At 36.7% G+C, this 20,969-nt stretch overlaps 1 protein-coding gene across 2 annotated transcripts in view; it reads right to left on the minus strand.

The window, feature by feature from the left end:
• NRXN3 (neurexin 3) overlaps positions 1-20,969 on the minus strand; it is a 1,287,124-nt gene that overhangs the window by 1,208,307 nt on the left and 57,848 nt on the right. For both annotated transcript variants that reach the window (XM_081936219.1, XM_081936218.1), the window contains exon 3: positions 560-1,729. In XM_081936219.1, coding sequence (XP_081792345.1) covers positions 560-1,268 — 709 coding nt within the window. In that variant the 5' untranslated portion in view covers positions 1,269-1,729. The remainder of the gene's footprint in view (positions 1-559; positions 1,730-20,969) is intronic.

Genomic DNA, 20,969 nt, shown 5'->3' on the forward strand with positions numbered 1-20,969 from the left:
CAATATAGTAATTCTTCCATCTTAAACCTGGCTTGAACAGTTAAAAACAATTCAAAAATGTTACTCAAAAACACTATGGCAGAATTTCAGCTAACCATTTATGATCTAAATGGTCTTATGAATGAATACACATCATACTTACTCTTTTTTGTTTCTCAGTCATGTAAGGCATTCAGTCTCTGGCCTTTGCTTTAACCACTATAACTTATTTTAGACAGAGAAAGATGTTAAGATAAGCTACTGGTTTCTTTAATTAACACTTTACCCCATTTTTCATTTTCAGTAAAGACAATGAATATTTTTCCCAGGATGATATGTGTATAAAGCAATCTTTAACCAAACCAAAACATTTCCATACAGGAAATGTTTAATGACCAAGCTAATAATATATGGCAAACATTTCAGAACCATGATTTATGAACTGGCATGCTAAACTAATATCACATATTCTTCTTTTTATTCCAAAGATGATTAAGCATTTTGAAACTCCTAAAATGAGAAGACAAATGTGGCCAGTCAGATGTTTTTGTACAAAAAATCATTTAGAAAGAAGTCTTACCTTCAGAACAGAGTTTCCCAACGTATCCAGTGGCTGAACAATCACACTGTGGTTCACCATCCAGAAGAAAGCAAGTTCCACCATTTTCACAAGGATTCTCTGTACACAACCCTTCCATGTCCAGGCGGACGCCTTGGTGTCCCAGAAGCTGAGGTTCTGAATTGCCGTATTTCAGGTCCATGATAAATCCTTTAAATGGTGGCTCACCCAGGACACTCTCAAGGGTTAAGGCTGCAGGACGGATATCTGATGGGACACCTCCCAAAAAGAGGTCACTGACAATATTCATATACTGACGTTGTGGACGCACCTCACCAGGTTTGGCTTCACCATCAAGAACCAGAACTGTCCGGAGATGGTTGCGACTAACCATCAAAAAATGTAAATTGCTGTCATTGACCTGCTTTTCTGTAACAATTGTAGCCTCAGCACAGTCTACACTGAATCGCAGCTGAATGCGTCCATCCATCAGGGATAAACAGAGAAAGTCGCAGACACCACCATCATCAAAGTAGAGAAGGAGCCCAGCTGAGATGTTTGTCTTCAGTTGGAAGCTTAGGTCACTTCTTGTGCTTGCATCCCAGCGGAGGTAACGAGCCCACTGATTTGGAAGGCCCATAAACTCAAGGCCAAGACAGAGGCTGAGAAAGGATCCCAATAATAAGGTCACCTTCAAGGTGAAAGAGGCAGAGTGGAGTGAAAAGTCCATTTTTGAAAGTAGTGCTTATTTTCTCCTTTGGGAAAACAAAAAATATTAAAGCCACCTACAGGAGAGAGAATGGCTTTTTAACAGTCACTGAAGCCAGTAAATTCCACAAGAGAGAAAACTCTAAATTGGAGAGGTAAGATCTTACCTGTCCCTAAGAATACAGAGACCTTTATCTGAGAAGGAAAGAAAATATTGTGAAGATTTTCCAGGGGAAGCAATTTTGTAAGGGTTGGATTTCCACTTATGGCCTTGTATTGCTGACCCTAGATACTTCCAGTGAAAGGTAGAAGCAGTAGACAGCCTCCAAACTACAGCTTCTTAAAAGTGGTGATGGCACCAAAACATGGATAGCAGCAACCTCATCCAGTCAGAGACTCCATGGATAGAAATGTTGAAGTCTATCTGCATTATGTCCAGAAGATGACCCTGTACCCAATTCCTCACTTGTTGGCAATTGAATCCTAAAGAAAAAAAATGGGAGAAAGATACATTAGCTTTACTCATCACAAATTTATTCATCTCATCATCAAACATTTTACAGGGTTGATTAGAACACATATATTTGTCCAACTGCTGTTAATGTATATTTTTTCTTCCAGAGAAATATTCAATGTAGTCATAAAGCTATATAATTTATCTATTAAAAATGTAATTCTAACAAAAACAGGTTGCAGCCAATACAAAACAGAAACAAAGGACAAAAACCTTACCACACCAAGCCTAAAGTATGTTACAAATTAGGCTGGGAGTCATAGACAGGTCTGGATTCATACATTGGACTAAATAATGCTCTTTTAACCAACAATCTATTGGTGGAGTTTGCACAATACAAGAAGTCATGCGCTATGTTTAAAACTTTCACTGGTAGATTCAAGGAACATATCATGCCAATACTAAATCACAGTATGGTTTACTACAATGTATAAGTAATGTGTACAAGTAGACCTTCTGTATTCAAAGACGATCAAGTGTTATGATTCTCAACTCAACAGCTAGAAGTTAATTAGTTTAATCTTCCAAAATGATATTGACAACAAGGCTTCCAGTGTTGATCTGAATTCTCAAGTGGATATATGGAAAAAGGTAACCTAATCTGAAGTGATATAGGACTTTAAAAACTTTAACAAGTCCTTTGAATTTTGCCAAGAAGCAGAAAGAAAGACAGTGGAACTGATGTAACATCAACATTATGTATTTTCTCTGTTGTGGTTTTCTCCATATGTTTTGGCAGTCTAGTGCCCACAACTCCCAGCAATATGGCTAGGAATTCTGGAAGCTCTAAGCGAAACACATCTGGAAGCACATCTGGAATTAGAAAGCGTACTCTGAGTTGTGAGCTCTAAACACAAATATGGTTACCATATTTCGGGACGCATGAAGCATTCTGATCAAACTCTCTTGTCAAAGACAGAGAGAGTCTGCAGAAAGACAAGTCTGCAGAAGTTACATTCATATACTGTATATGTTGTTGTTTCCAAGTTAGTGTGTTGTACGAGTCCAGTCATTGTGTTTGTGTAATTTGTCGCTCATTATATACTCTGGATCCAAACAAATACAAAGTCTCTGCTATCTTTTCAAGGCATTGAAAAAAGTAAAATACTATCCAAGTAAACTCTCAACTATTTAACTGAACTGTACACAATGTTATGCCAAAAAAAAGTTAGATGCTGCATACAACTCTTCCACTGTACCTGTACTCAAGTATACAACTTCTATGCCAATGCAAATCACTAATTCAATATTTATTGGAGCAAAATGGAAGGGAGGGAGGGAGGGGGAAAACACAGAATGGCATGATTAGGCTAAGAAAGAAGCTATTATCCTATACATAGTAAATGCTGAAAGGAGGCTAATTTGTAACAACTAAAATATAGGATTCATTTTTTTGTAAAAAATTAAGACTTTTTTGCATACAATTAAAAAGAACAACATAACAAGGAATAAATGCATATATAAAATATTATTTGATATTTGATTGAGTGTGTGTGTGTGTAAATAATAAGAAAAAGTAAAACTAACTTGAAGTAAAGCAAACTGTAGTTTATAATACACTTCTGACCTGAAAATAAACTGATGATTTATAAACATTAATAAGGCTTTATTAATGTGCATGCTTTTATGGGAAAGGCCCTGTGCTGCATGTTTATCAATCTCTTGGGCATATTCAAGGAATGCACTCAAAGTAACAAGGTGAAGCAAAGAGTGTTTTATCTTCTCCTGTGTGGCGTTTCATTTGGATTTTCTGTGTATGAGATTTTTTTTAAAGAACTACAACTCCACAGTATTCACTATAACGAAGCCGCTCATTTGGTATCCCAGTTTATCCCATAAAATATTGTCCAACCTCTTCTTGTTGCAAGCAAAAATGTTAACATAAAGAACATGATTCTTGAAAACAGTTCAATCAGATCTAAGGGGGGAAAATAACTTTTATATACTAAGGCATCATGATTTGAGGCACCCCTCTTTTCTATTTTCAACATGAATCTATAGTGCACAAGTTGAAGTGTGTGTAAGTTGTATATGAGGGAAAATACAACAATAAACCTCAGTCTCTCCCCTCCTTCCATATCCTACACAAAAATTCCCGAGGGAGGCTATTTATAAATAAATTAAAAGAAAAAGGGCCATTTATCTATCATTTATAAAGAGATGATAGAGGGATTATACAGTCCATGCTAAAGATTATTAGCTCAATAAGGGGAGACAGATCCCCCTGAGGCAAGTATGATCTTCACACAATTGAACACGATGAAGTATGTTCTTCACACTATTATTTGAGCATAGCCATGACATAAAGAGCTCCTTATGTTGTGGCCCACCAGCAGCCAGCAGAGCTGGCAGCAAATTTGGACAGTGAAAGGTTGGGGAGGAACATGGACCAGTCCTGGAGTCTGGGGAAGGCTCTGATGAGGGCTCTGTGTCAGAGGCAGAGAGGGGGCCAGAGCCATACGCCAGTTATCAGCTGTATTTAGAATCAGACATCAGTGAGGCAGATGAACAGCTGGAGCATGTTCCCAGTGTGCGCATGTGCAGAGCTGTCAGACGAAGGGAACAGCTAAAGAACAGGGGTCAATGGGAGTAAGGCGCAGGTGGACAATGAATGGCTCCTCCCAGAGGAAATAAGAGAGGAGCAAAAGAGGAGTGGAGTTTGCAGGAGACAATTAGTTCCCTTAATTGGTTCGTGATTCTCCGAGACTCCTTGCCAAGTTTTGCAGATATCGGCCTGGCAGCTCTCCAAGCCAGATAAGGTCTGTGACTGTAAATCCAACCTTCAAAGACTTTGTTAAATGTGAATGATCAGAATTCACAGTAAATTAATAAACAGGTTTTTTGTTGGGACAAGGAGTTTGTTTCATGCTCTTGGGAAGCCTAGGTCAGAACGCCTGCAAGCATCATTTTCACATGATGTTGCTTGCATTAGTGACACAGGTTCAAGAAAGTCCTTAACTAGACCAATGTTAACAGTGTTCCCTCTTTATTTTGATGCCATCCAAGGGGAGCCACAAGTTGAATAAAATCGATTAGGCTTTGTCTCCAATTATTTATTTGCTTCTGCAGGACTTATAGGCAGTCCAATAGACGGCAGACTGGCAAAGATAGGGAATAGAGGCAACAGAGGTGGAAAAGGAATGGACGGACAATAGTAACAGTACAGTTCATTTCACAATAGTTTTCTGTAGATTCAAGGTTGGGTGGAGAATACTCCTGTTTGGCAGAGGAAAAGAGGTCTTAGATTAATATTAAGGACAGATTAATTAACGATGGACTTTTATCATCTGAAACTAATTTGTAAGTTTTCTGTAAAGATACACAGAGGATTATAGACAATGAAGAAATAAAGTTTGATATATAAGATGCCTATTCTATTCTGTGTATAAGAGCAAACTGGACTGGACAATGAATTTTATTTCAACATTAACTAGAAAACATTGGGTTGTAAGCACGAGTTAAAACAGAAATTCTATAGGGCAAACAGATCACTGTACATTCATATATACCGCATTTCTTCTCTTTTAATGTATGCCATAATCATGTAAAACAAAACAAAAAGCTAGGAAAGCACTCTTTTTCTAACCCAAAAGCAAAATATGATGTCAGTATTCACTGAGTAACAAAAAACCACCACTGGACCTTGTTAGTTTAAATATCTAAAAACAAAAATGCAATTAAGTCGAAACCAAAAGGAGAGTAATTCATTTTAATTGTTAATGAGTTCAAAGGTTTGCAAGGAAAGAAACTGGAGGCACCAAGGAATCAATGGTCTGTTTGGGGCCCAGTAAAGTAACAGAGAGTCATTTTGTGTAATAGTTAAAGGCTAGAAAACATGAGCTCCTGAATTGCTGCCTTGCCTTATGGACTAAGCCAATTGGGTAACTTTTGGCCAGTCATTCTTTCTCACTGGCAGGAAGGCAATGGCAAACCACTTCCCAAATTTTGCCAAGAAAACTCCATGTTGTATGCACATAGACACAGTAGAACAGAACATGCATTGAGTTTGCCTTTCTCATACCAAGAGCACCCAATAAGTTATTTACAAGGGAGAAAGAGAAAGAGAAAGAGAAAGACCAGAGAAAGGGCCTAAGCCTGGAACAATTGATAAGAATGGAGATACACATTGGAAATTAGCAAGTAATGTGCTCTCTCAAAATGCTCTTTCTGAATGTGCACTGATTCCATAATCCAGGAGAGGATACAGGGTTATTTTAAACATGTGTTTTAAATCACAACTAAACCAAATTAAATCTTTCTGGGGGCAGAACAAAGACAGTGCCTGATAAACCCCCTTGTTTGTGTAGAGGGGAAGCAGGACTTATGTAAACATCTTGAAATTAAAGTGAACGACAAAGAAAAACCGGGGATGAGGAATTTATTACATTGTTCCCCTAAATATGAGTCATTGGTTTAAAAGATGACATGTGAAACCTCCTGTACCTAATTACTTGTTTTGTTTCTTAGTTACTGAAGACACCCTGGAAAAGTCAAATCCCTGAACAGAGCTCATAGCAGTTCGTTATATCCTTGGAATATCATGTTAACAAGAAAGGTCATCTTGCTCTTGAACACAAGTGCTTGTGTTCTCATGTTTGGTGAATAAAGACATCACTGATTTGGAAGGAGCTATTTTGAAACAATCTGAACTGTCTGGCAAATTATGATCCTTTTGTTATATACAGGTGCTGATGTTTTGGTTTCTCAAACAGGATTGGAGAGATTAAGAACTTGACTTCTGATTTTCCAGAAGATAATCAGAATGTAAACTAAGCTAAACTTGTAACAGTAGTAAAAATGGCCTATTAAACACAGATGGCAAGTAAACAAGCAATATATTGTATCAGAGGTGGGATACTATGAATATTGGAAATTTTTCAAAGGATAACTTCATGGAGAGTACAATCATCACATGCAGAAAATCATGCTCAAAACCTATTGACATGTTGAGTTTGTATTGCACATCACCAAATTTCTTCAGCACTAAAAGATTTAGATAGTAACAATTTTATCTCTTTTATCAGCTGCAGACATATAATTATTGCAGATGATAGATAGATGACAGATAGATAGATAGATAGATAGATAGATAGATAGATAGATAGATAGATAGATAGATAGATAGATAGATAGATAGATAACCAGAGGGTGTTGAAAACAAATTGCATCAAGCTTCTTTTTGCTGCTCTGTATGTGTCCCAAATATGGTACTTCATTTGGAGTAAGCCAAACCTCTGTAGAAGCTAAGGCATGGATTATCATGTTTATTTTATGTTTAAATTGCTTTCTGGTAGATTAGCTAAAGGTACATTATTCCTTCCATTCAATTTTAAATTTATTATTTCAATTATTATTATTTATCAGCTGACTGACATGTTTAAACTCAGTTACTGATGATTGCCTGCTACCTCTGCTGGAAGTTAGTTCCAAGCTTCCACCACATATTCTGTGACTTTCTAACTTTCTAACATTTCTTTTGAACTTCCCTCCTGTCAATTTGAGGTTATGCCCCTGTGTTCTTTATTTTTGCTTAATATTGAAAATACTGTCTTCCAGAAACTTATTCACACTCACAATAAAATTAAATATTTCAGTCATGTACCCACTTTCCCTTCGGACTGCCAGGCTGTACATATTCAATTTCTCCAATCTCTCCATATATATATATATATATACTCTGTGTGTGTGTGTGTATGTGTGTGTGTGTGTGTTGTCTTGGCAATGTTTCAGCGAGGTCTCACTCGCCACCTTCAGGCTGGGTTTTGGGCTTAAAGTGTGATCAGAGCTGCCATCTTTCTATAAATCTTGGTGGGTGGGTGTGGAATGCTAGCTTTGTTTCAGTAAGTGGAATGATTGGTCATATGGTTGTATCATGATTGGTAGATTGGTGCTGATTGGTACTGGCTGTGTGTCCATTGTTGTTTCGTATTGTAACGGCCTTGGTGGTGGGTGGGGCTCGTTTGTTGACTAGGGCTGGTTTCCAGATGTCTGGTAGGCGGGAGGTATCGTCACATTTATTCATGTTGTGGGGGTGTTTCTCTATTTCGAAAGCTTCCATAATTATTCTCTTGTTGAAATGTTCTGTTTTGGAGATTAACCTGGTTCCTTCAAAATTAATTTCATGTCCTGTAGCTTTAAGGTGCTGGAAAAGGGAGGAAGTTTTTTCTTTTTTTCTTAATGCGATGCATGCATTTATTCTCCTGTTCATTTGTCCTATGTATGTGGCAGGGCAGATTTTGCATGGTATTTCATAGACTCCTTGGTTTTCTAGCTGGATTTTGTCTTTGGGGTTTCTTAAGATGTTGGCTATTTTTTGGTCAGTTTTGAAGGCTGTCTTTATATTGTGTTTGTGGAGAATTTTGCTGATTTTATCTGTGGTGCCTTTGATGTAAGGGAGGAGGGCGATGCCGTTGTCCTGTTCTGTGTCTTGGTTTTTGGGATTTGGTTGGTAATTGTTTTTCTTTGGAATCCGTTGGAGATTAATACATTTGTGAGAGTGTGTAATTCAGTTTTCAGGTGATCTTTGTTGGCTAGGCATTTGGTTCTGGAAATGAGGGTCTTGGCTACAGAGTTGATCTGTGCAGGGTGGTGATTTATATATATAAATATATATTGAGTTCTCCAGAATACTATTTTAAATAGTATTCTGGTGGCACAGTGGTTGGAATGCAGTATAGCAGGCTAATTCTGCTCACATTGCCAGGAGTTTGATTCCTTCGATCCTGACTGGCTGAAGGTTGACTCAGCCTTCCATCCTTCTGAGGTTGGTAAAATGAGGACCCAGATTATTGGGGAAGTAGGCTGAGTCTGTAAACTACTTAGAGAGGGCTGTAAAGCACTGTGAAGCAGTATATAAGTCTAAGTGCTATTATTTTTGCTAAATTGGGTCTGACTAAATCCTACCTATATACTGGCCTTAAAGCCTCCCTATTCTTGTGGATGATCCCTCTAATGAAGCATTCCAGAACTCTGTTTGTTTTCACAGGTGCTAGCTACACCGTTTACTCATTTTGCAGTGATTTTCTTTGAGCACACATTTCTTTTGTTATTCTGTCTTAACACTGTACGCCCCCCCCCCCCACTGTACCCAGCCACTGAATATTTTCTCCCAAGTGCATGATCTTACATTTAGAAACCTTGAACTGCAGTTTCTACAATTTTGGCCAATTTTAAATCATTTTTCATGTTTGGAATACCCCAAGGAACTTCATCTCCATTGCACACACAGAACAAAACCTAGGATTGAGCTGTATACCATTTGTGACTGGTCTCTGTTCAGACCATGTCCCATTAACAATCCCACACTGGGATCTACTCCTGAGCTAACTTCTTATCTACTGAGCCACCCAGGGGTTAAGCCCTGAGCCTGTACAACTTTTTAAAAAAATCATTATGTGAATGAGTTCATAATTCAGAGTTCGGAGCCATTGAACTCTCTGGGTGCACCTATGACTTTTTAACTGTATTTTAATTGTCAGAAGACTAAAAGCCACACCTACACAACTGGTAAATGTTGTACCACAGTTTAATAACTGATTTGATTTATTTAGAGGACTGAATGTGTATACAGGTGTCCATAGTAATATCATTAAATGAAATGTTAAGAAAGTGAAATGTTTTTTTTTTAATGTTATGGCAATCATAGAAAGTCATGGTTTATAATCAGTAAAAAAAAAGGTACAGCATAGTAATATCATAGTAATATGTGCCAGAATCATAAGTGGATAGAGATGGTGGATTCTGCCAATTATCTGCGCAATTCTCTGCCAGCAGGGGATATAAAGTGCCTACTCTCTGACATAAAACTGTGCCTTTCTCTATAGAGTCAAAAGTGATTGTAATGATTCACAGCTATCATCTTTTGATAGCAATGAATCTAGATAACTTCTCTTCCACTCTGAATACCCCTTCTTGTAACCTTAAATCAATAGAACTGTGCCGTTTTGAACTGTGCCGTTTTGCATATTCTTTCTTCCTTTGTTCATAATTGCTCCTACAGAACTCAAACCTCTGGAAGAACATTTGTCAGGGAAAAAAATCAACAATTTTACTATTAATATTAATACAATAGTTGTGGAAGAAAGATGCTTGTAGCTGAATGTATTTCACAACACAGAGAAACTGCCTTCTGATTCTTCAATATAAGTCTGTCAATCTTGCCCATGGATTAATTCTATTGCTTTTAAAGAAGAAATGCTCCATTTCTGTCTTTAGAAAGTATTCTAAAAGAGAGAGGAACCTATAGAATACTAATTAATAACAGGATATACAGTGTGTGTGTGTGTGTGTGTGTGTGTGTAAAAGTTTCCGAATCGAAAAAGAACACTCTAGTTCCAACTGCAGGTAAGGATTTCTCAGCAATACATGCATCAGCCAAATTTTGGTGATCTCCACTTAATTATCATCATTACAGTGCAAACTTGGAATTTTCTTGATTTTATCAACTGCCTTTTTTTATTTAAAATGAGCAGTAGTAACTTTTATCCTATACTATTTCTAGCAAAAGACTATGGATATTTAGCCACTAAAAATACCAACTGATAATTTTCTTGCTCCAGGTGAAAAATGAAGAATAAACAGAGATCATAGGAATTTTAGAATGATCTATTGCCGTAAATTTAAACTGATCATAACAGAAAAGCTAAGTATGGATTAAAAAAACATTTAAAAGTCAAGAGATGTGTTTATGAGAATGACTAATTGAAAATTACCAAACCAGCAGTTTACAGCCCATCTCAGAAAAGAAAGACATTTTGAATGTTTTAGGAATTGTAAATTTCATAGAAAATATATATATATCAAATTTACAACCTACAATATATTGGGGGGTGGGGGAATGCCCTAGTAACAGCAAATAAAAATCTAGAGAAAAACTTTGAAAAATGAATATAGTTAATCCAAATAGAATAGTAAGAGCAATCTAATTGTCAGCCAGGCTAAAAGGAATTAGGGCAAATTAGAGCTTTGATCTAAGAATATGACTATAAAATACATGTGTGTTCATTTACTGAAGTATGTTTATTGCAAAAATTGATCATACGCCTATAATATGTGCTGCTAAGAATGCAGTGATAGATATGGTTTCAGAATTCAATTTCTAGCTCCAGATATTGGTATTAGCAACTGAATATAAGCCAGATAAAATGTGATAGCAGCAACAGAATTATGCAATGCAGCTGAAAATTCTGATAGAAATTATTAATATACTCAAACTATTTTCAAACTGCCCATCATTCAAAATGACCACAGTAGAGTATAAAAGAAGATCAAGAAATGGTAATGTAATAAAACTAAAATAAAACTCAATTAAAAACCAATTAAAAAGCCAACATGATACAAAAAAATCATCTATTTAGGCAAAAATGTATAAATAAAATATTACCTTGAGATAAAAATGTTTGCATAAATGGCTAATAATTCAAGAGAGAAACAGAATTTTCATGAGCTAGCTTTGTCAACTTGATTGTTCAATTCCAGAGAAATAAGTAAACTGTTTTTTTTTTAATGGGACAAGAATTTAAAGAAGTTTTACTGAGGAAAACACATGCTGCACTCAAAGTAATCAAATGTAATTTTGTATTGCCACAATTAATCAAATATATTGTAAAGGCTAGCCAGGCTCCTACACTCCTGCTTTAATAGTTTAAAATTAATATTAATTAAAAGTTGCTCAATATACTTTTTGGTTTCTACACAAGTAATTTTTAAAGAATGATAGGGGTTTTTTTTTAAAAAAAAGGTAAATTCTACTTTGTATTTTTGAAAATATCCTTATCCAAAAGGCCAACCCAACCATAATTACACTCATGATTCAGTGGGTTAAATCAGGGGTGTCCAAACTTGGCAACTTTAAGACTTGTGGACTTCAACTCCCAGAATTCCCCAGCCAGCTGGCTGGGGAATTCTGGGAGTTGAAGTCCACAAGTCTTAAAGTTGCCAAATTTGGACACCCCTGGGTTAAATCAAAAGGAGTCATATTCATTCACTATGTTACCACTGACCACACAAAGTCAGCTCACACTATGAATTAATATAGCAATGGTAATAGCACTTAGATTTATATACAGAAGTTGCTCTCTCTAAGCAGTTTACAGAGTAAGCATATTGCCTCCAACAATTTGGAACTTGATTTTACCACTTTTTTGCCAAATTTCAGGCAGCCGACAGTCAAGAGAAGTAGATTGCAGTACTGCACTCTAACCACTGTGCCACTGTGGCTCATATAGCATACAGATCAATCCTGAGAGATTATAAAATACAATTCTCTAGAATATCCAAGTCTATATATACTATGAATATCAAGTGTACTGGAAACATGTCCCATAATTCTTCATCGTGTAAACTACAAAAAAAACCTGAAATCTAGGTCCCACATTACACTCTTCTATGCCAAAGAGTTGTGCCATGTTTCCCAGAATCTGTGGCATTTAGAATTTGCCTTACATTGTTCTAGATAGCAACTATAATCAACTACAATAAAATAAAAACTTTGAACGGAAGGGAAATTCAATGAGTATTGTAAGCAAGTATCACAAAGTGTCTATGGAGATTCTCAGTCATCCAGATTATGGTTGTCCCAAAGGTGCTTTTTCAAGACGCACCTGGACTTTCTGGTTTTTCTTTGAAGAGGTTTTCCTTCTCATCCAAGAAGCTTTAAGAAGTAAAACATCTTCAAAGAAAAACCAGAAAGTCGTTGCCTCTTTAAAAAGCACCTTTGGGACAATTGTCACATTTTTTTCAATCATATTTAAAATAAAAAATATAGATATCAATAACTATAATTGTAATATTGATACATATTTTATTGTTAAAACAAACAGAAAGTAGAGAATTAGAACACATGCTTAATAATACATTAGACAATGTTACGATTAAGGCAGCATCTTTTTGATCAGAGAAAGATAAATAGAAAATGTCATTTATATCATTGATTTTAAACCACTGATCTTTACAGGAGTCCAAATTAATGCCTCGTGTAAAATCACAACGTAATAAGCAAAAGTAAAGAAGATTTACTCTCTATCCTACAGTTTACAAATAGAACAGTAACAAGATATGGCATTCCTGGAGACTAAAACAGCAATTTGTAAACACGGTAATTTCAGCTATAATAAATTGCCAGCCTAGATAATACCAAGAATTGACCCAAAACAATTTATGTTATACTGTGTAAAATGTTTTTCACTTGCGTTACCTATCAGACTAACTTACAAGAAGCTGTATTGCCTAATATTTATTCTTCTGATCTTCCAATTTACTAAAACTACTTACCACTTGACTACATACTTTTTACTAGATCTAAATCTAGTAAAAGGACTACTAAAAGGACCATGGATGATGTATGGAGTGGAATGAATATGTGGGTCTTCTCATCCAACCTTATGGTTATATGGCAACACAGGAATTGCCAGATATATGGTGTATATGACACAGACTTTTGTAAAACTTTTTTTTCCAATATTCAATAGTGTAAAATATAGCATCCACCCTATCCTATTTTTTTTTACCATGAAAAAAAAGTTTCCGTACTGTTAACAATCATGCTAAAAGCTATACAGTATCTGGAAACAACAGATGGCTTAAGCTGCAATACAAGTTTTTTTTTTTAAAAAAAATCAATTTCTTGCAACAGTAGGTATTACAAGACCCATCAGGCAGCAGTAGCCCCAGACAATTATCTCAAATTGAACTTTTGAACTTCAGTAGCAAAACTGAGAATTTGATTTTAGGATACAATCTGGGTCAGTCACCAGAACCGAGGTTTTTTCTTCTGAGCTTTCGGACTTCGTGCTGGAGTCTAGAAAGAAGTTCCCTGAAGATGGGCTCCATTATGAGTTCGAAAGCTCTAAAGACAAAACCTCTGGTCCCAGTAACTGACCCAGATTGGATCCTGCAACATTATCCTGGGACATATATATTCACCTTCATTCATAATTTGATTTTAACACACAGTATTAAAAGATAGGGCATTACTATTCCACTTACCTCTGCTTTCAAATACTTCAAGAAGTATGTAGGCAGGTAATAAGACTACATCATCTTGGTCAACTTTAAGGGCCACTTTGATACAGTTCCTAAGTAGTTGCAATATATTTCCTGTTATGCAATTCTCATACTCTCTATTGTTACACAGAGTATTCTGCCAGTTCTGGAAAATGCATTGTAAGGGGGAAAATGACAAAGTAGAGTAAACCTCAGGCAGAATGGTATGGAGAATGGAAATCATAGAAAAAGTTGTAAGAGTTAGGAATATTTTATCTAAGGAACACAAGATGGGGCAGATGTAACTGTTCCCAAATATCCAAAGAGCCTTCTTGCAAAAAATAAGAGCAAAATAAGTAGGGCAAATATGCATGGACAGAAGTTGCATGGAAAGAGAAGTTTATGATTGGAACAACAACTATATAACATCTGAACACATGATCTTGGTAAGAAGAGTGTACCATATTTCACTAGATTAATTTGAAGCACCAGACAGCTATTTGAGACATTGAAGTACTATTGTCTGCTGCAAATCTTCCACTGAGAACTGACTCAAGGAAACAGAGTCAGGTCCATTCTAATACTAGGAATGGACCTGATTTTCTCCAAAATGATTCATCTACATCTTCAATCCAGATTCCTCATTTCATATTGTACACATTAATTTACCCAAGATTATTCCGTTGATGCTTTATTGCTAAAATGTGTGGATTTCTCTGACACATGTTTATCCATATTTTCTTCCATATCGATTAATCCAGTTTGCTCTTAAAATATAATTTAGATAAGAATTCTCTCCCAAGAACATGCCTATGAAATGTATATTTCAATAAACTGCATTATGACATTAAATGAAACATTATAGTTTGATGGCTAAGTATATTTGTCTGAGTAATATGAACAGTAGGTCATTATCTAAAGAATAGATAAACAATACAAGAATTACAATTTGGAAGTGAAAGTTGAACTTCGAAGAAGCAAAATGGGAAAAGTATTGATTCTTTTGGATCTTTGGAAAAAGATTCTTTTTTATTTAAAATTTTTATTTTTGAATAAACACAGACAAAACACAAACAAAAAAACCCCACAAAACCATCTTCCATTACAAATTGTAGAAAGTGTGTTGATTGGTTACAAAAGCTTCCGTGCATCCCTTCCACAGTCATCACCTACAATTCATGTCAAATCATATATTTTACATCAAATATATTTATATATATATTACTGTCATCATACCTCAACCTTCATTTGACTGTAATTGTTTTTACGTCCTTTTATCTAAAATATTCCAAACTTAAAGCAAAACCACATAATGGCATTCCATTAGCTCTTCCCAATATCATCCAATAACATTACATCTTTATAACATGTTCTAAATAAAAATTGGTTATATTTAATAACAGTTTCTAAACCGCCTTTCATAGTCACCATTTGCATTTTATATCAAATTTCCTCTTATCCAACCAATACATATGTATACATTATTATCATTATCAATCATTTACTTAACTATATCCATTATCACTTCATTTTTACATAATGCTCTAAATTTAACTAAGTTTGGCTTAATTTTTGTAATAAGTTTTCATACATCAACCTGTGTTTTTCCAGTAATAGTGCAGTCTTATGTCTCCTGCCATTTGTGGCATTAGTATTCTGGTTAATTACTTAGTAAATTTTGTATGGGCTTCTCTTCGCAACTTGTTGCTTGTTGCATATCTTGTATAAGCTCGAAACCCTCCCTCTGCTTCTTCAATCAGCTTATCTTTGGTTATCACTAGTGCGTCTAACAAGATTTCTCTTGTTGCTTCCATAAATTCTTCTCTCCTTTCTTCTTCTATGCCTTGAAATCTGGAGTAAGGCTCCAATCCATCTTTCTCCCCTTTCCATATTCCACTCTTTCCATTTCCAACCACACTCAGTTCATTGTCGGTATCAACAATTTTCTTATCTCTTTGTTTATTTTTCTTCTTCAGTTTTTAGAGCTCTGACCTCAATTTCTTCATTTGATGAGCATCCTCAATTTTTCCATCAAATTTTACTGTTCTACAATCTATGATCTCCAATCTCTTCTCAATTTTCTCTGTTACTTCTAATAATTTTTGAAATTCAAACATAATATTTTGCAATGTTAAGGTTACTTTTTCATATTGCACTATTCTTCCAACTTGTAAACACTGCCACTCTGGCATTCAAAACTTTTTATTAGGTTTTAAACAAGTTCATTTATAATCTTTCAAGACAAGGTTTTGTTTTCATTCCACTCCAGCTGCCAATGATGTTCCCGAAGAGCACCTGTATAAACAACCCATGCTCTTCTCACTATCAGTCTCGGTAAACAACCTGAAGAACCTTGAAATACAAAGTCAAATGATCAAAAAGAAAAAAGAAAGGACAATATTTCCCAGACTCAAGCCTCCAGCCTCCAAGTGGCAGTGTTACTTCCTTTCCCTCTGTTCTTACAGCCCTCTTTGTATTCCTTTTATATCTTCTTTATATTCCGGGCTTAAAGAAAACAAAAATTCTAAGTGGAGCAAAAAGAAAGAAAAAAGACCATCCAATCCAGCATTAAAAAAAATAAAGAAAAAGATTTTAATCCATAGGTAAAAGAAAGAATATAAAAAGTAGAAGAAAAACTAATCCGTTCAATTTAAGGAATAGGAAACTTCATTAAAAAAAGGATAACAAACTGTCTAATGTGGTTTAATTTTGCCGCTTATTCTCTTCTGTTTTCAAATTTAATTTAGCTTTCATTTTTTGGGGTAGACTCTTTTATAACAAAAGGATTTCCTCACCAAATGGACACACTTTCTCTTTTTGGAAAAAGATTCTTGAGAATCCCATGGTCAACCAAGAAAGCAAACCAAATCAAAGGAATTAACTCAAAAGTCTCACCTATGGGACAAATTATCCTACTTTAGGCATATTATCTAAGGACCCAGCTCTCTTTAGACGTTTACGTCTATGTCTACGTCTACGCTTCTGTCTATGTATTTGTATATGGTTTTAACATGACTGTACACCGCCCCGAGTCCTGCCAGGAAAGGGTGCGGTCTAGAAATAAAATTTATTATTATTATTATTATTATTATTGTTGTTGTTGTTGTTGTTGTTGTTGTTGTTGTTGTTATTATTATTATTCTGGAGAAGGCTCAAATGCTGAGAAAGGATGAAAGGAAAGAGAAAGAAAACCAACAGCAAGATAAATCTATTCTGTCATAGTAGTGATGAATGCCTCCCAGGCCTGGCATGATGAGGAACAGGCCAAAGACTTCTGGGCTTGGTGAGATAGAGAGAGGCCTGAAGCCTCCAAGATGTAGCAAGGTGGGGAGCAGACTGCAGGAGCACTACAACAGACATAACTTCAGGTATAGGTCCAGAAATCCCTTCATTAGCATTGTTTCAAATGGCCACTGAACAAATGATCATAGGTCAAGGACTACCCATATAATCATATTGAGTCTGCTTAAAAGGAATTCAATGGGAAGGAAGAAGAAAGGACAAATATCCATCTTTTGCTGTACCAAAATAAATTGAAATGGAATTTTCAGGTAAATAAAAAGGATAGGTATTTTTCATCAGCTCAGCTGAGTCCTTCTTTTCTTAAAACCATCTACACCCTTTTCAGCATTTTTCTGTAGCTATATAGTGGCCACGTGCCATGTTTTGCATGAATACTGAAGTAGCATTCATAATGTATTTAATATATTTAGCTTACTTTAATTTGCTTGAGCAGAAGCAGAACCATCTTGATTAATCAGCCAGGTCATGATGAACCATCTGCAGGGAAAGGTCAAGTGAAGATAAAAATTCACAAGAAATTTCTGTACCTTCACGCAAAAACGTTTATACACCCTCCCTTTCTGGAGGTACTGTATATGCCTTAGCCACCAGGAAAGCACTGAACAGAATCCATGCGCTGATCTGACAGCTCTGTATTCTTTGCTTAGGAAACTGACTGCTTGAAACACCCACTTGTTCTATTCAAACTTCCCACTCATGGGACTGAACATGAAAATAACACTTCAAGGGAAGCTGGGGAGAAATATAATGAATGACTGCAAGAATATCACCAGGGGAGACTTCTGTATCTCAGTTGCTGATGGTCAGAAGGAGTTCTAACACCAAGAAATCAAAACAAGAACTCATCCTTCCTGCATAATAATCCATCAATGCTTATTCAATACTGTGCATGCCTGGAGAACAACAGGTAAGAGTGACATTAACTGATTGCCAGCTCATTTCCTTTACTATATGCTGGTATATTCTTTTATGAGGCGTTAATATTTTTGTAAATGTCTAGTCACATGACAGATTGTTCCAAGACAGAGAAGAAGCTACTTGCAGTACTAACAAGCAAATATAGATAGCCCTTGACTTTTGACCATTCATTCAGTGACCATTTGAAGTTAAGATGGTGTGGAAAAAATAGACTTACACCCATGCCTGATGTTATTGGCTGTTGCATTATCCCAATGATCATGTGATCAAAATTCAGACATTTGGCACTAATGATTGCAGGGATGCTTCAACTCCCTGCCTATCTATCTCTCCTGTCTCTACTCTTTGGCCTCCTTGCACCCTATCTTGCAGGGAAGAAAGTAATACCCTGAGAAGTTGCAGTCACCCCAGTCCAGTCCTAGCCACAGTCATCATTACCACCCTGTATTCCAAAACCCCTGCTGCCCTGCACTCTGCTGCCCCAGCTTAACTTCACTGTTGCTGACGAGCCATACCCAGTCTGGCACTTACTCATACCAGAAGAGGATAGAAGCTGAAGAAGCTTCTTGGATGAAAGGCGAAACATCTTCAAAGAAAGTCCAGTTGCCTCTTGAAAAAGCACCTTTGGGACACTTGGTTGAAGCTAGCAAAAGCAAGTCCCTTTGTACTATGCTGCTGGAGTGAGGTGAATCTTCTTAGTAAGCCAGGAATCTGAGGCTATTTCTTGTTTGCTTACTTGCTTGTGCTTCTTGCAGTGTACCAGGAAGCCCAGCCCCAACCCAAGACACAAAAAGAAGCAAAAGCCAGAAATGAGCAAGCAAGAAGCAGCTCAAGATCCACGGTGCACCAGGAAGCCTTGCTCGAGCCTGGCACAGCAGTGAGGTACAAAGGGGCTTGCTTTTGCCAGCTATGCAAAAAGGAAAGTCTTTACAGGAAGGGCCAGGCCACATGCACCTTGTTAGCAATGAGGGAAAGAAGATGGTGAAGTTAAGTGGGACGGCAGAGTTCAGGGCTGCAGGGGTGTCAAGAGCGCAGGGTGGTGAGGGCAACAACAGCTAAGACAGTGCTGTCAACAGAAATATACACCTGCCTTTTATGCTCCGATCAGTGTATACATCATGGCAGCATGACATAATGCAATAAATGTTGCTAGTTTGTGGGCAAGGTCTGTTTAATTTGTACATATTTTAAATGCTGTATTTTATATTTTAAATGTCATGTCATATAGTAGGCCTTATTTTAATTGTCATTCTTCTGACACTAATAAACAAAGTTTCATTTCCTGAACTTCCGGTTTGCCCGTTGGGGCTGTTTTTCGCCCTCCCCAGGCTTTTCTCCGGCCCTCCGGATGGGCGAATAATGAGCTAGAGCTGGTGGCTTGTGTGTGCCAGCAAATATGGGTTCGTGTGCCATCTGTGGCACGTGTGCCATCTGTGGCACGTGTGCCATAGGTTCACCATCATGGTATTAGAGTGTTTAGCAGACTAGTTACCGCATTTAGCAAAAACTCTCTTAAATTCCCTATATTTATCTTTTTCCCCCTAGTCTGACCATTCACACTGATTGAGTCCAATATGGGGGGTGTGGACAACAACAAGCTCAGTGTGGGGACCTGAGCAAAATGACAAGCCACTCCAGCTTGTACAGCTGCAAGGCTATGGCAACACTTCAGAAACAATGAGGCTGGAAACTTATTCAGCTGATTAAGAAATGTTAATATTTTATAATGATGGTGATCATCCCCCAAGGTTCACATCTTCTGGGATCATTAAATGGATTTGATTCAAAACTCTTTGGATTTGCCTGGGGAAAGGAGACCAAAAATAAATAAATAAAAGCTTTCTCCAGCCGAGCATCCCCTGGCCTGCCCTAATCACACACAATTTTCTGCATTATCCCCTAACCTCCTTGCCTAAAGAAGCTATATATAGTCAGTGTGACCTTTAACCAGCCTACCTACCCTGAGCTCAGCATGACTGCAATTTACGGACCATTTCTGCTCTACAGCTTTCTTAACACAAAGAGGGGGAGAAAAATCAAAACCCAAGCACAAAGCAAAAATAGTAACAGAAAATAACCCTGCAGCGCAATCATGCCTTGGGCTGCTCCTTTGCAACATACAGATACGATTCCCAATGTGCTAATTACTCCGATTACTATAAACTCTGTGCTAACGAGGATTGCTTGGAGGAGGGACTCTGTTGGTGTTTTGCTACTCTACTGTCATTAATTCAGAACCCAACTTTCTTAGTTTAGTGTAATAACTACAAAATGCTAAAAGACAGACCCACTAAAATTATCCACACTTTAGCCACATTCTATTAACCAAAGAAATATGGTATTTGCAATGGTCTAAAGTACAAAATTATCCATATTACCCAAAGAAACACGGTATTTTCAATATCCTAAAGTACAATAGAACAAACAAGGACGAGCAAAATTCTGGATTAAGACATAAGGGGACTTGGGAGGCTGCTATCTCCCAAGTAAACTCCAAAATCTCTAGATTTCTATTTTTTTAAAAAAGCTAATTTTTTATCCTGAGATCCCAAGATAGTATTTTAGGGCCACCCTATCCATCCTGATTTCCATACATGTCTAATTTTAAAAAGAACCTAGAAGACATCATGATTCAAAGCAAAACTCAAGCCCTCTCTTTTCAACAAGTTCCATAGTCCTGGCATGAGCTGCAGAATTATTCCTTGAAAATAAAAGTAAAAAAAAATAGCCAGAGCCAAGGATCATATCATGTTCCTGTTTCACTCCTTGTCCTTATGAGCTATCTAAAACATGGTAAGTTTCAAAGTATTGTAAGCTGCCATGTGTCTGACTTAGATCAAGTCCTGCACTGCTACCACCAACGTAAATTGAATTGACATTGGTACAAATTAGTCTTCCCCACTGGTCAACATCTTTGAATGCAGCCTGATTCAGCTTGAGTCAAGGTAGTTAGAATATGTGAAACATCCGCTTATACCAGAGGTGGGTTGCTCCCAGTTCAGCCAA

Source organism: Natrix helvetica, assembly GCF_964273705.1.
Source record: "Natrix helvetica genome assembly, chromosome: 1".
Taxonomy (NCBI): domain Eukaryota; kingdom Metazoa; phylum Chordata; class Lepidosauria; order Squamata; family Natricidae; genus Natrix; species Natrix helvetica.